We start from the raw sequence: 11,130 nt of genomic DNA on the forward strand, positions 1-11,130 counted from the left end.
AATTTTTACCAATACAGACGTGTTAGACGGTGCGGTATCGGCTGTTGATCAAGTCCCAGTGCTGTATCTGGTGTTTGTCACAACGCGCTATTATCCAAGTCATCTTGAAAACATTCTTCTTCCAAATGTTGGCTACATATTACGGGTTTTTTCTCTGGCCAGAAGTTCGATGGCAAATCCTCCCTCTTCAAGTTGGCGATCCAACGACCAACCCGTCCGTGGAGGATCAGGAATCAGAAAAGTTTTTTCACTTTTACCCGATGTATTATCTGTAGATGACGATGAAATCTTAGTCTCTCTAAAAAGTAGTTGTCTTGTTTTGGTCATATTTTTAGTTTTCTTGAATGATTATTGGTTAATGTTTTGCTTTTCAGAGGGAGAAAAGTGGTGCATGCAGAGTCCAAAGCATTTTTCTAATGCTTTTTTAAAATTTTCACGTACTTAAGTTTAACAAGCTGGCAGAGCAGAAACAAGAGGGAAGACTAAGGAAAAGAGAAGGAAAACAACTGAAAAGTGAAGAAACAGCACAGAGATCCAAACCATTCCAGATCCAACACAACACAACACACACACGCTGCCATTAGTGGAAACATCTGTCCCACTGATAACTGGACCAAATACAAAGAAAATGTTTTAAATCAACCTTGGATGGAAACATCAGTCACACTTCTTCACCAGTGGGTTTTACTGACTGTGGATTTAAAACTATGGACTGTGAAACTAGCTGTAAAATTTGAAGCAAGCAGGACAGTGATTCTTGATCCCGAAGCTTCCACATTGAAACAGGCCTAGTCTGTTTGGTGTGAAGTCCTTAAGAGTGAGCAGACCTTCATGTTAGTCTGGGATGGAGAATGAAGCTGTGATCTCACAAGCTGCACACAGCCTGGCTGAAAGTCAGCTGTTTGATTCTGGAACAATCAGACCTGAGCTTTTAGTTTAACCCAGACGTTTGCCTAGATAAATGTGTTTTGCCTGTGGAAGGAGTATATTGTTTTTGAAGTCCAGTAAATAGCCAATCCGTGTGTTTTAATCCAATGTCATAATCTGGCCTGTTTGCTCTCCCTTAATTAGTCATTCCTCTCACCTGTCGTTTTTCCCTCCCTGCCTCAATTATAATTTATTCCTCTCACCTGTTTCCTCTGGTTTATATTCAGTTCAGCCTGAGCATTCAGTGCCAGATCATTGCTTATCGTGCTGTCAGTCTTTCTGTTCAGTTTTATTTCATGGTTCATGTCCTGGATCCTAGCAGCTGGTGCACTGAAAAAAAAATAGAGGTTGACAGAACTTACATTTTCTAGGCAACGTGATGCATTTGGTTTTTTGAGTTTTCCTTACTTAAATTCACTGTGGTTGAGTTTACAAAGATTTTTGAGTTCTGCCAACTTAGGTTTTTGGAGTGTTACATAGAAATTTTGAGTTCTACTAACTTAGGTTTTTTAGTTTTACTCATACATTTTGAGTTCTACTAACTTAGGTTTTTTAGTTTTACTCATATATTTTGAGTTCTACTAACTTAGGTTTTTTAGTTTTACTCATATATTTTGAGTTCTACTAACTTAGGTTTTTTAGTTTTACTCATACATTTTCAGTTCTACTAACTTAGTTTTTTTAGTTTTACTCATACATTTTGAGTTCTACTAACTTAGGTTTTTTAGTTTTACTCATATATTTTGAGTTCTACTAACTTAGGTTTTTTAGTTTTACTCATATATTTTGAGTTCTACTAACTTAGGTTTTTTAGTTTTACTCATACATTTTGAGTTCCACTAACTTAGTTTTTTCAGTTTCACCTTTAAGTTCTGAGTTCTATCAACTTTGTTTTATGAGTTTGAAATATAGATTTTGAGTTCTACAAACTCAGATTTTGTAGTGTTATCTGTAAGTTCAGTTCTATCAACTCACTACCCATCATTCAACACACAAAAAATTTTGTTAATACAAAATTTTTATTGCACTATATCAACAGATACAAACAAACCACATGTTGAACTGCTATGGGGAGAGCACAGAAGAGCTTGGCGCCCTGAGAACTGAGCTTCTTGAGAACTGCTCTTCTGTCTATCTGTGTGTGGGGTGAGAGAACAGTGAGAGAACAGTGTGTATGAGAGCTATGCTGGCGAGCAGAGTAGCAGGTGTGTGTTCACATTGGTAATGGAACCTAACAAGCTGTTTATATAGAGATACAAAACAACAACAACAAGATAAACCACATATATTAGAAAAATATACCCACAATGAACTCAGTGAATTTTCTTAGCTTCTAGAAGAAAGCACAGAGGAGCTTAGTGCCCTGTGAACTGAGCTTCTTAAGAACTGCTCCTTTCCTCTCTGTGTGCTTGTGCAGCATGCTTGTTCTTGGAGAAGTTTTCTGGAGAACAATGTGTGTGTACAGACCTATTCATGTAGTGGTTAGCAAAGAGCTATATGTGTGTGTGTGTTCATGGAGAAGTTGTTGGAGAACAATGTGTGTGTACAGGCCTGTTAATGTGGTAGTCGGCAAAGAAGAGCTTTGTGTGTGTGTTCATGCAGGAGTTATGACAAAGCTGTGTGTGAGTGCATGCGTGTTGATGTCCAGGTGAGTGTCAATCATACACAGGCTTCACAGCAACAGCTTCTCTTTCAAGGATCGCGTGCGCTGTGAGCATCTTGATCCAAGTTCGAAAAAGATGTTCTGGATAGCCTCGAAGGTGTACCTCATCTGCTCTGGATAGTTTATGTCCATTGCGTACAAAAGGCCAAACAGGCAGGCGAAGGCAGCTGCGAGGTCAGGTAAGTTGTGTAGTATTACTGCCCCTTCCAAGATGATGGCGATGTCAGTCACTGTTGTCCATGCGGCAGCATCATCATCAACATAGACAGTCAGTATTGCAACGGGCACTCCTGCAACTACCGATTCTTCAGGGTCTGTGTCCTGATGGTAAAAATCAGACACAGCGACATCTTTTAGCGATAGACACCCTGTAACAGTTGCTGTCACCCATTAAAGAACACATATCCTTATTTAGTTGTTTACAGTCACATTTAGTCACAAGACTACCAGCCAACACTTTTCCAGTCTCTGGGGAGATATTAAAAAGGCACTGCAAAACTATAGTAATCACACCAAATTGCTCTTGACTTACCACACACTTCAAATAGAACTGTGATGCATCGTCACGAACAAAAATGGGAAGGCCTTTCAGTGCTGCTGTCCTTCGATGACGCACAATGTCTGTTGTCTGTGAACATGTGCACACAAACAAACACATTGTAACGCAGCAAGATGACTCAAATCAAGAATATCTGTAAACAGCAAATGTCAATGTTTGATTTTGATGATTTAAAGCGATAGTTCGGTATTTTTGACATGAATCTGTATGGCATCCCCATCACCAGCGGCATGCAATCACACTGACTTACCCCTGGCAGCGTCCTGTGAGCAGAGTTATCGTCCAGTTTTGGTCAAGCCGAAAGTAGTCCTGCAGGTTTTTAGGAACAGCGAAATAAAACTTTTCTCTTCCCAAAACATTATGTGTCCAAAAGAGTGATATTTTCGCATCCCAAAAACATTGTAGTGGAAAAAGTCCCACGTCGTTATCAATTGGTCCTATTTTCTCTCTGTTCGTATCAGTGCGTGCCGTCATTCAGACAGCGAGAACCTGACAACAGCCATGTCTCCCTCCGCCGCGGAAGGAGACATGGCTGTTGTTGGGCTCGCTGTCTGAATGACGGCGCGCACTGATACGAACAGAGAGAAAATAGGACCAATTGATAACGACGTGGGACTTTTTCCACTACAATGTTTTTGGGATGCGAAAATATCACTCTTTTGGACACATAATGTTTTGGGAAGAGAAAAGTTTTATTTCGCTGTTCCTAAAAACCTGCAGGACTACTTTCGGCTTGACCAAAACTGGACGATAACTCTGCTCACAGGACGCTGCCAGGGGTAAGTCAGTGTGATTGCATGCCGCTGGTGATGGGGATGCCATACAGATTCATGTCAAAAATACAGAACTATCGCTTTAAAGTCATTTTTGTATTTGCATGTAGTTTAGTTTGGGGCACTTTACCCACCTCTTCATCAAGTTTATTCAGCAACATCTCCATATCTGGACCAGAAGCTGCTTTTCTGGCTCGGTACAGTTTTATCAGGCGAGGTACGTAGTTGTCGAGGGATGCATTCCAGGTTGCCCAGAGGTCTCTGCTGGTGATTCGATAAAATTCTTCAGATATCTGGACACAAGCAACAAAACAGTCTTTAATTATAATATCCATGTCAGGGCTTAATGTGGTAGTCATGCCAGCCTAAAGCAACAGGAATGAGCAATAGTACACAAATACACAAGGAAATCCATACCTCCTCATGAGAAAACAGTGCAGGCCATCGTTCTTGGACTTCTGACACCATAGGCTGCACTTCTACGATTTCTCTCCGACGATGGGAGAAAGTCAGTTCCATCTTCTGCCTAATCAGACCCATGTTCCTTTTCCTTTTCTTCATTTCTTCAATCAGTGCAAGCCTTTCCTCCTCAAGAGTGGTACCATCATGATTGTCTGGATATTCTGGAACATGGTTGACCTCTCCACGTTTGGCCCTTTTCAGGATGAACGGAGCAGCCACTCCATCCTCTCCCTTTCTTTTTGTATTCACCATCACCTCATTGCAGCCTGCACGACGCAACTTTGCCCTGAAGTTGCCCATCTTATAATGAAGGCTCTTCAGCCATCCATCATAGCCAGTTACACTATCTGTCTCCTTTAGACAAGGATACTTGACCAGAAGACCAGACGCAACAGACACTAATTCATCCTTACTGGGATAGGCGCCTCTGATATCAAAAATACTCTGCCAAAGTTTATTCACAATGTCAGATCTCATATCTCCTGTAAGAATGAGGCGCTTCTGTGTTCTTTCATATATGTAATTTCCCTTACGCAATCGCAGCTCAACATCATACGCAAATTTAGGGATTGTGAATGGATTTGGCCACTGAGTTGTACGCCTTAAAGGGGTCTGGGGAGAATCTGTATTGCTCTGGACAGAACTTGAGGAGGGAGAAGGGAGGGACTCGAACAAGCTCCCCTGGACAGAACTTGAGGAGGTAGAAGGGAGGGACTCGAACAAGCTCCCCTGGAAGGAACGAGTAGGGCTCCTCTGCGCCTCATTGCAGTCCTCAGAGTGTAAGCTGGCTGTGTCAAGGGAGGACACTGAGCCAATGGAATGGCTATCAGATCGGCTGAGGGGAGATTCCCCAGTGTTCCACACAATGTGCAAGACAGCACGCCCATCTGGCAACTCTGACATTTGAGTCAACTGACATAATGCATTTGAAAAATCGGGGTCCTCGAACTGGAGTGAGAAATCACCTTCCAACTGGATTTTGTCTTTAAGTACATCGATGAGCTGGTCAACAGATGCTGGTATCTCTGTGAGCAGGATTCGACGGGCTTCTTTTGGAGAGATAACTACTCGAAGTAACAAAGTCTGTAAAGAGGGGGGTAAATGTTGAAGTTAACAACACAACTGCAATGGTAATGTTAAATTTAAACACAGAACACATTTAAATTGAAATAACAGTGACTCATCAACATACCATTTTTAATGGCTTAGTTGAGGATGAATGTCCTTGTGGTCACCATCAGTTTCCCACCAACTTTGTATTGTTCTAGAGGGTGATAGTCTATCAACAGATCTGGATCCAAGGCAACAGTTTCAGAGAGTTGGCTTTCAACAAGTTCATAAGATCGTAAATGTTCAATGTACCTTGAAACAAGTGTTCGGCAAATAAACGTCACTTCCTGTGCATTTATCAGAATGATTGAAATCTTGTGAAATTTTGGAAGGTCATTGCACTGGCCGGAAGATAAAACCATGCCCTCTGCATACTGTGTGCCATGTAGCTGAACGGATTTAGAAAGACTCACACTATCAAGATGTGGATACTTCCTCTCAATTACACACCTCAGTGTGGTATCCAATTCTGAGACCGTGACCACTTTCACTCTTTCAACAATGAGCTTTTCCTTGAAAAGGTTAGGGCTATCCAGGTGGTAGGCCAACAATTGCTGGTGTTTCATGGAGAGAGTAAGCAGCACATTTTTCCAGTTGTTTGTGTCGTGAACCACTTTTTAAAAAAAGCTGTGCTTCGCCTCATATCGCATCGTCCATAATTCCACCAGAGGGCCATAACAACGCATTAGATGTGGGTAATGCTCAATGAAATGGTTCTTTGGTTTAAGTTTGTACTCTGGAAATGTATCAGTAAGCAATTGACGGTGGTCCTGCAGTTTGGAAGACAGACGGCACAGAGCTGCCTCTGAGAGCTTGTGTGAAACAACTATTTCAACAATGTCCTTGAGGTCCATTAAAATCATCCAAGCAGGTTCATTTTGGGGTATCTTGCATCCAATTAAAAAAGGAAGTAAGCGCAACAAAGCCCAATTCTCATGTCCATTGCCTGCAACCGTACCCTTCTTGAAGCTTCCCTTCGAAATGTGTTTTGGTTTGTTTACTTTGTCTGTGTTTTTGTATGGAAATGACTTTATGCTGTTATTAAGCACATCCAACGTTAAAAAACCTTTAGCAATCAAATTTTTCAAACACAAACACAATTCATAAGGGATGACCCCTTCGAAAAAATCATGCAGTATATCTGGAGGAAAGCCATTCACTGTATGAAAGAATTGTAAGTGCTTCTCAAGAACACACTCATTTTTGACACCATCAATGCTTTTGAGTGCTTCGTTCTGCCCGAGCTCTTCCAAAACTGCACTGTGTCCATCAACAGCCCTTAACTCGAAATCCTCAACATGAGTCGTAGCAATTTGGTGCTTGCTTATCAAACAAAACCGACAGAACTTCTCAACATTAAAACTTTCAGAAAAGCCCGCAAGACTATGTGCTGCAAGGTTATCTGCGCACACACAAAACACAGTACCTTTGACAAACTGATCAAGCACTTCAACAAATAGTCCCTCTTCCTCTATACACCGTATATCTTTAATCAAGGGTTCAAGAAACTTTTCATAACCATACGCCTTAACATCATCACTTCTACCAAGAAGAGCAAGCTGAATTGATGTAAGGCTAGATCGGAACTTGGCAGGTAAATTTAGAAGAACCCAATAGACTGCAGTTATCTTATAAATCTTTTTAGAGGTGCCCAAAGGATTACAGATTTCAAAATCATCCGTGTATAATGCCAGACTGATGCATTTGTTCTGCTGTCCCAAAAGCTTATTGTCTTTAAAGTGCGTTCCGTCTTGGAAAGACTTGTAGGATCCAGGGAAAGAATCTTGACCAAATACAACCTGTTCTGAAAAATCTTCTCTATTAAGTAGACTTCTAAGCACCTTTGGGACTGATATATACACAAATGAATTCTTGAGAACTGGGTTAAAAAGATACTCTGTTGGTTCTATTACAGAAAACTTCTCCTGAAAATATAAAGTCCTGCGATAATCTGTAGAGAGGCAGCCTTTTGCAGCTGTTGTTACCAAGAGTGGATTAGTCTTGACAATGGCATCAGATATTTCATGCAGAACTGAATCATCTACTTCAATTGTATGCCTCAAAAGTATCTCTTTCACACTTCTCAAAGTCTGATTGCTAGCAAAAGACAGAATGTTATGCAATTCCTCTACAACTTTTTGTGTAGCGTGCCTACTAATATGCAGCTCTGTTATCATACACAAAAAGAGACTAGCTAATTTGTGCTCAAGTGTTTCACCATCCACAATCTCATCAACGTAATCTACACCACTCTCCAATGACACCCCTGCTTCACAATCATCCAGTTCCCCATCACTTGCTTCAATGTCAGTGTTGCCTCTACATACAGTTCGAAAATCTTTAAGAGTACAATGTCTGTGATTACGGCTTCTATGAGAAGTAAAGGTTGGGCGAATGTTGGTTTTGAAATTGCATCTTAGAATGGGGCATTGCACAGTCTCTCGATTCCTTAAATGGTTTGCTAGATGGTTCCAAAAAGTCTTTTCGCTGCAAATCTCTTTAAAGTCGCACAATTCACATTGAAATGTTGAATTGGGTGAATTTACAGTGGATGTGTGTGATCTTGAGAGGTGTGACCGTAATGCACCAGATGTTTTAAATACACATACACAATCTGTGTAAATGCAAGGCCAATGTGTACCGTGACCGTGGTGAAGCCTACAATGCTTAAGAAGAATTTCCTGGGAGGAGCTTGAAAACTTGCACGACTTGCACTGCATGAAGTCCCTTCCTGAAACAGAATCACACACAAATCATTAGAATACATTTTGCTTGTTTCCATTAATATTCCTTCATTTCCTAGGTCAATTCCTTGTTAGTGAGTGACAAGGTATTGAAGTAATTAAACATTCTGCAGCCAGAAATGAGCAATGTACGGAAGAAGATTAGGGCCACTGAAAAAAAAGTTAACTGATCTTTAAATTTTAATTCAGTTTAACATGGGAAAAAAGTCAGAATTCTGACTTTTTTTATTGTCAGAATTCAGAGCAAAAAGTCAGAATTCAGAGCAAAATGTCAGAATTCTGAGAAAAAAAGTCAGAATTTTGAGAAATAAAGTCAGAATTCTGACTTTTTTTCTCAGAATTCTGACTTTTTTTCTCGGAATTCTGACTTTGATCTCGGAATTCTGACTTTTTTTATTGTCGGAATTCAGAGCAAAAAGTCAGAATTCAGAGCAAAAAGTCAGAATTCTGAGAAAAAGTCAGAATTCTGAGAAAAAGTCAGAATTCTGAGAAAAAGTCAGAATTCAGAGCAAAAAAGTCAGAATTCAGAGCAAAAAAAGTCAGAATTCTGAGAAATAAAGTCAGAATTCTGAGAAATAAAGTCAAAATTCTGAGAAAAAAGTCAGAATTATGAGAAAAAAAGTCAGAATTATGAGAAAAAAAGTCAGAATTCTGACTTTTTTCCCACACTAAACTGAAATAAAATTTAAAAATCAGTAAAAAAAATTTTTTTCAGTGGCCCTAATCCTCTTCCGTAGCAACGACATAGGCCTACACCCAAGTAAATGAATGAGCTTTTTGCATGAAGATCACCGTCTTTAAGGACTTTTTATAACTACAGTAATTATTTAAGTGCATGTTATATTTAGATATGAATTTCACAAATGACAAAACAATCAAATTAAGTGAAGCAAGAAATTAAATACTGAATGGCCAGTATGTATCAACAACCTAAAATGTAGTCTAAATCTAGACCTACCGCTCCCTCCACATCAGTTCAGACTAGAGACTGACACAGGAGTGGATTTTCACTCCTGTCCCGTCCCACTCCCACAGAAAAAAATTGTGTCCTGTCCCAATCCCGGGCCAGAGTAGAAAATAAAAGTGCTGTCCCGTCCCACTCCTGGTATAATTACTTGCACTCCCATTCACAATGACTCCCGCTCCTGCACCACTCCCATTCTTGTTGCCTTTAAGATTTCTAGCAATACACTGAACCTGATTTTCTTATTTAAGTTCCTGTTTTTTGGCTGTAGTAAAAGCCAGTTAAGGTAAGTGGAATAATGATAAATAATAATAATAATAAAAGTAAAAAAACAAGGAAACAGACCATGCCTAGCTTAGTTTAATAAAAAAGTAAATGTTGCCTTTTACTAATTTATTAAGTCATTGTTTCACATAAACAATAAAGTTACTTTTATGTTTCAAATTTTTGAAACTTAACTACTTAATTAATAAAGTGCATAAAGGCAATACTTTCATAATTTAGATAATGTACTTCATTAGCTCAAAAACTCAGTTTTGTAAAAGAAAAAGTTCAATATTGTACAAGCATATTAGTATTTGTACTTTTGCAAGAAATATCCACAAACTAATTAGGGTTTACTATCAGAACCAATACATCCACCAAACATTAAACACATTCTTGGACAGACCTCTCAGCTTTTTTAAAAAATTCAGAGTGAAATTATGTTAATTTCGGGGACTGGAAAGAGCTGGTCCAGTCAGCTCTGTCTCATTTTTATCCGACCAGACATTAAAAAGTGAAAGAGAAGTGTTAAGATGTTGTTCAGTGAGTGAGTTAAAACAGAAAAAATAACACAACTGTTCAAATAATACTGAATAAAATAATAAAGTAGTTCTAAGTTATTGGCCGTATTATTACACTGTTGCACATTGGATAATGATTCCAGGAAACACGTTTTACAAGCAGGTACTAAATGTTAACACCGTTACATTCAACTCTAGCCAAGTTTAATATTTGCAACTTTCCAGTCAGCTCTGTGATTTAATAGATAAGTCCTTATTTCTGCGTTGCAAATCCAACTTTTCCAGGTTGAGTTCGCGCGTAGCGGTTAATCCCCCCCCCCCCCCCCCTTTCTGTGGTATGAGCGAGCGGAAAACATAGACCGGAAGCACTGTTGGCTTCTGGGTCGTGTAGTTCTTTTGACTTGCATTATAGTTTAGGTTTCTTGGAAAAAAACTATAAAATGGCGGCGGCGACTCTACAATTTCTTTTTTTCTATTTTATTTTATTTTATTTTAAAGCATCGATCCTGGTTTATTGTACCTGCTATTGATTTACTCCCGCTCCCGTTGATATTTAGTCCTGTACCGTCCCAATCACGTGATATTCATGTTGACTCCCATCCCGCGGGAATACACTAAATATACGACTCTGGTTAATTCACCGACCAAATCTTCGTTTCTTTGAATAAAAGTGTTCTATGAAATCGTATTTACAGAAATAACTTAGCTTACCTGAAAATCTCAAGTCCTCCAATCTTCACAAAGGCGTGGGAAAAAGGCTGCGCTCTTGCAGAAAGGGATAGGAAACCCCGTACCGTAGTAGGCGTGTCCATGAAAATGAGCAGTGCGCATGCTCATGAGTTTACAGTTGAGGGAACTCAAAAAATCTTGTATAGGCGATTTAAAACTCCTTGTTAAACCAACTTCTGAGAATTTGAGTTGGGCAAACGTGTATTTATTTGTTAGATGTCAAATTTATATTTCTGAGTCAGATTACAATACAATTGTGTGTTAGAACAACAATTGCCATTTACTTTTTTAACAGTGTGGAAAGAGGGTTTTAGTGTTTGTCTCGTCTCCTGATCGTCCACTGTTCCTCCCCCGTGGAGTCCTCTGTGTTTTTGGCTCATTATGTGGGGGGGTTCAGTTTTTATCCAGTAAGCC

At 39.5% G+C, this 11,130-nt stretch overlaps 1 protein-coding gene across 12 annotated transcripts; it reads right to left on the bottom strand.

The window, feature by feature from the left end:
* Positions 1–1,927: 1,927 nt before the first annotated feature.
* LOC119780184 lies at positions 1,928–10,804 on the bottom strand. Of its 12 annotated transcripts, none has more exons than XR_005280358.1 (7): positions 10,699–10,803; positions 5,747–8,225; positions 5,577–5,648; positions 4,340–5,467; positions 4,057–4,215; positions 3,123–3,218; positions 1,928–2,911 (listed from the first exon to the last, which is right to left on the bottom strand). XR_005280358.1 is itself a non-coding variant. In XM_038280165.1 (7 exons), the coding sequence occupies exons 3-7, from the start codon at positions 5,577–5,579 to the stop codon at positions 2,600–2,602; spliced, it is 1,698 nt and encodes a 565-aa protein (XP_038136093.1). In that variant the 5' UTR covers positions 5,580–5,648; positions 8,157–8,225; positions 10,699–10,799; the 3' UTR covers positions 1,928–2,599. The 12 variants fall into 12 exon arrangements, 9 of the variants coding, with proteins under 9 accessions (XP_038136093.1, XP_038136075.1, XP_038136083.1 ...); XR_005280357.1 differs by having other exon boundaries at positions 5,577–5,675; XM_038280165.1 differs by having other exon boundaries at positions 8,157–8,225; positions 10,699–10,799.
* Between the last annotated feature and the right edge of the window lie 326 nt (positions 10,805–11,130).

Source organism: Cyprinodon tularosa, unplaced genomic scaffold (genome assembly GCF_016077235.1).
Source record: "Cyprinodon tularosa strain WSP-4 unplaced genomic scaffold, ASM1607723v1 ctg1023, whole genome shotgun sequence".
NCBI lineage: Eukaryota > Metazoa > Chordata > Actinopteri > Cyprinodontiformes > Cyprinodontidae > Cyprinodon > Cyprinodon tularosa.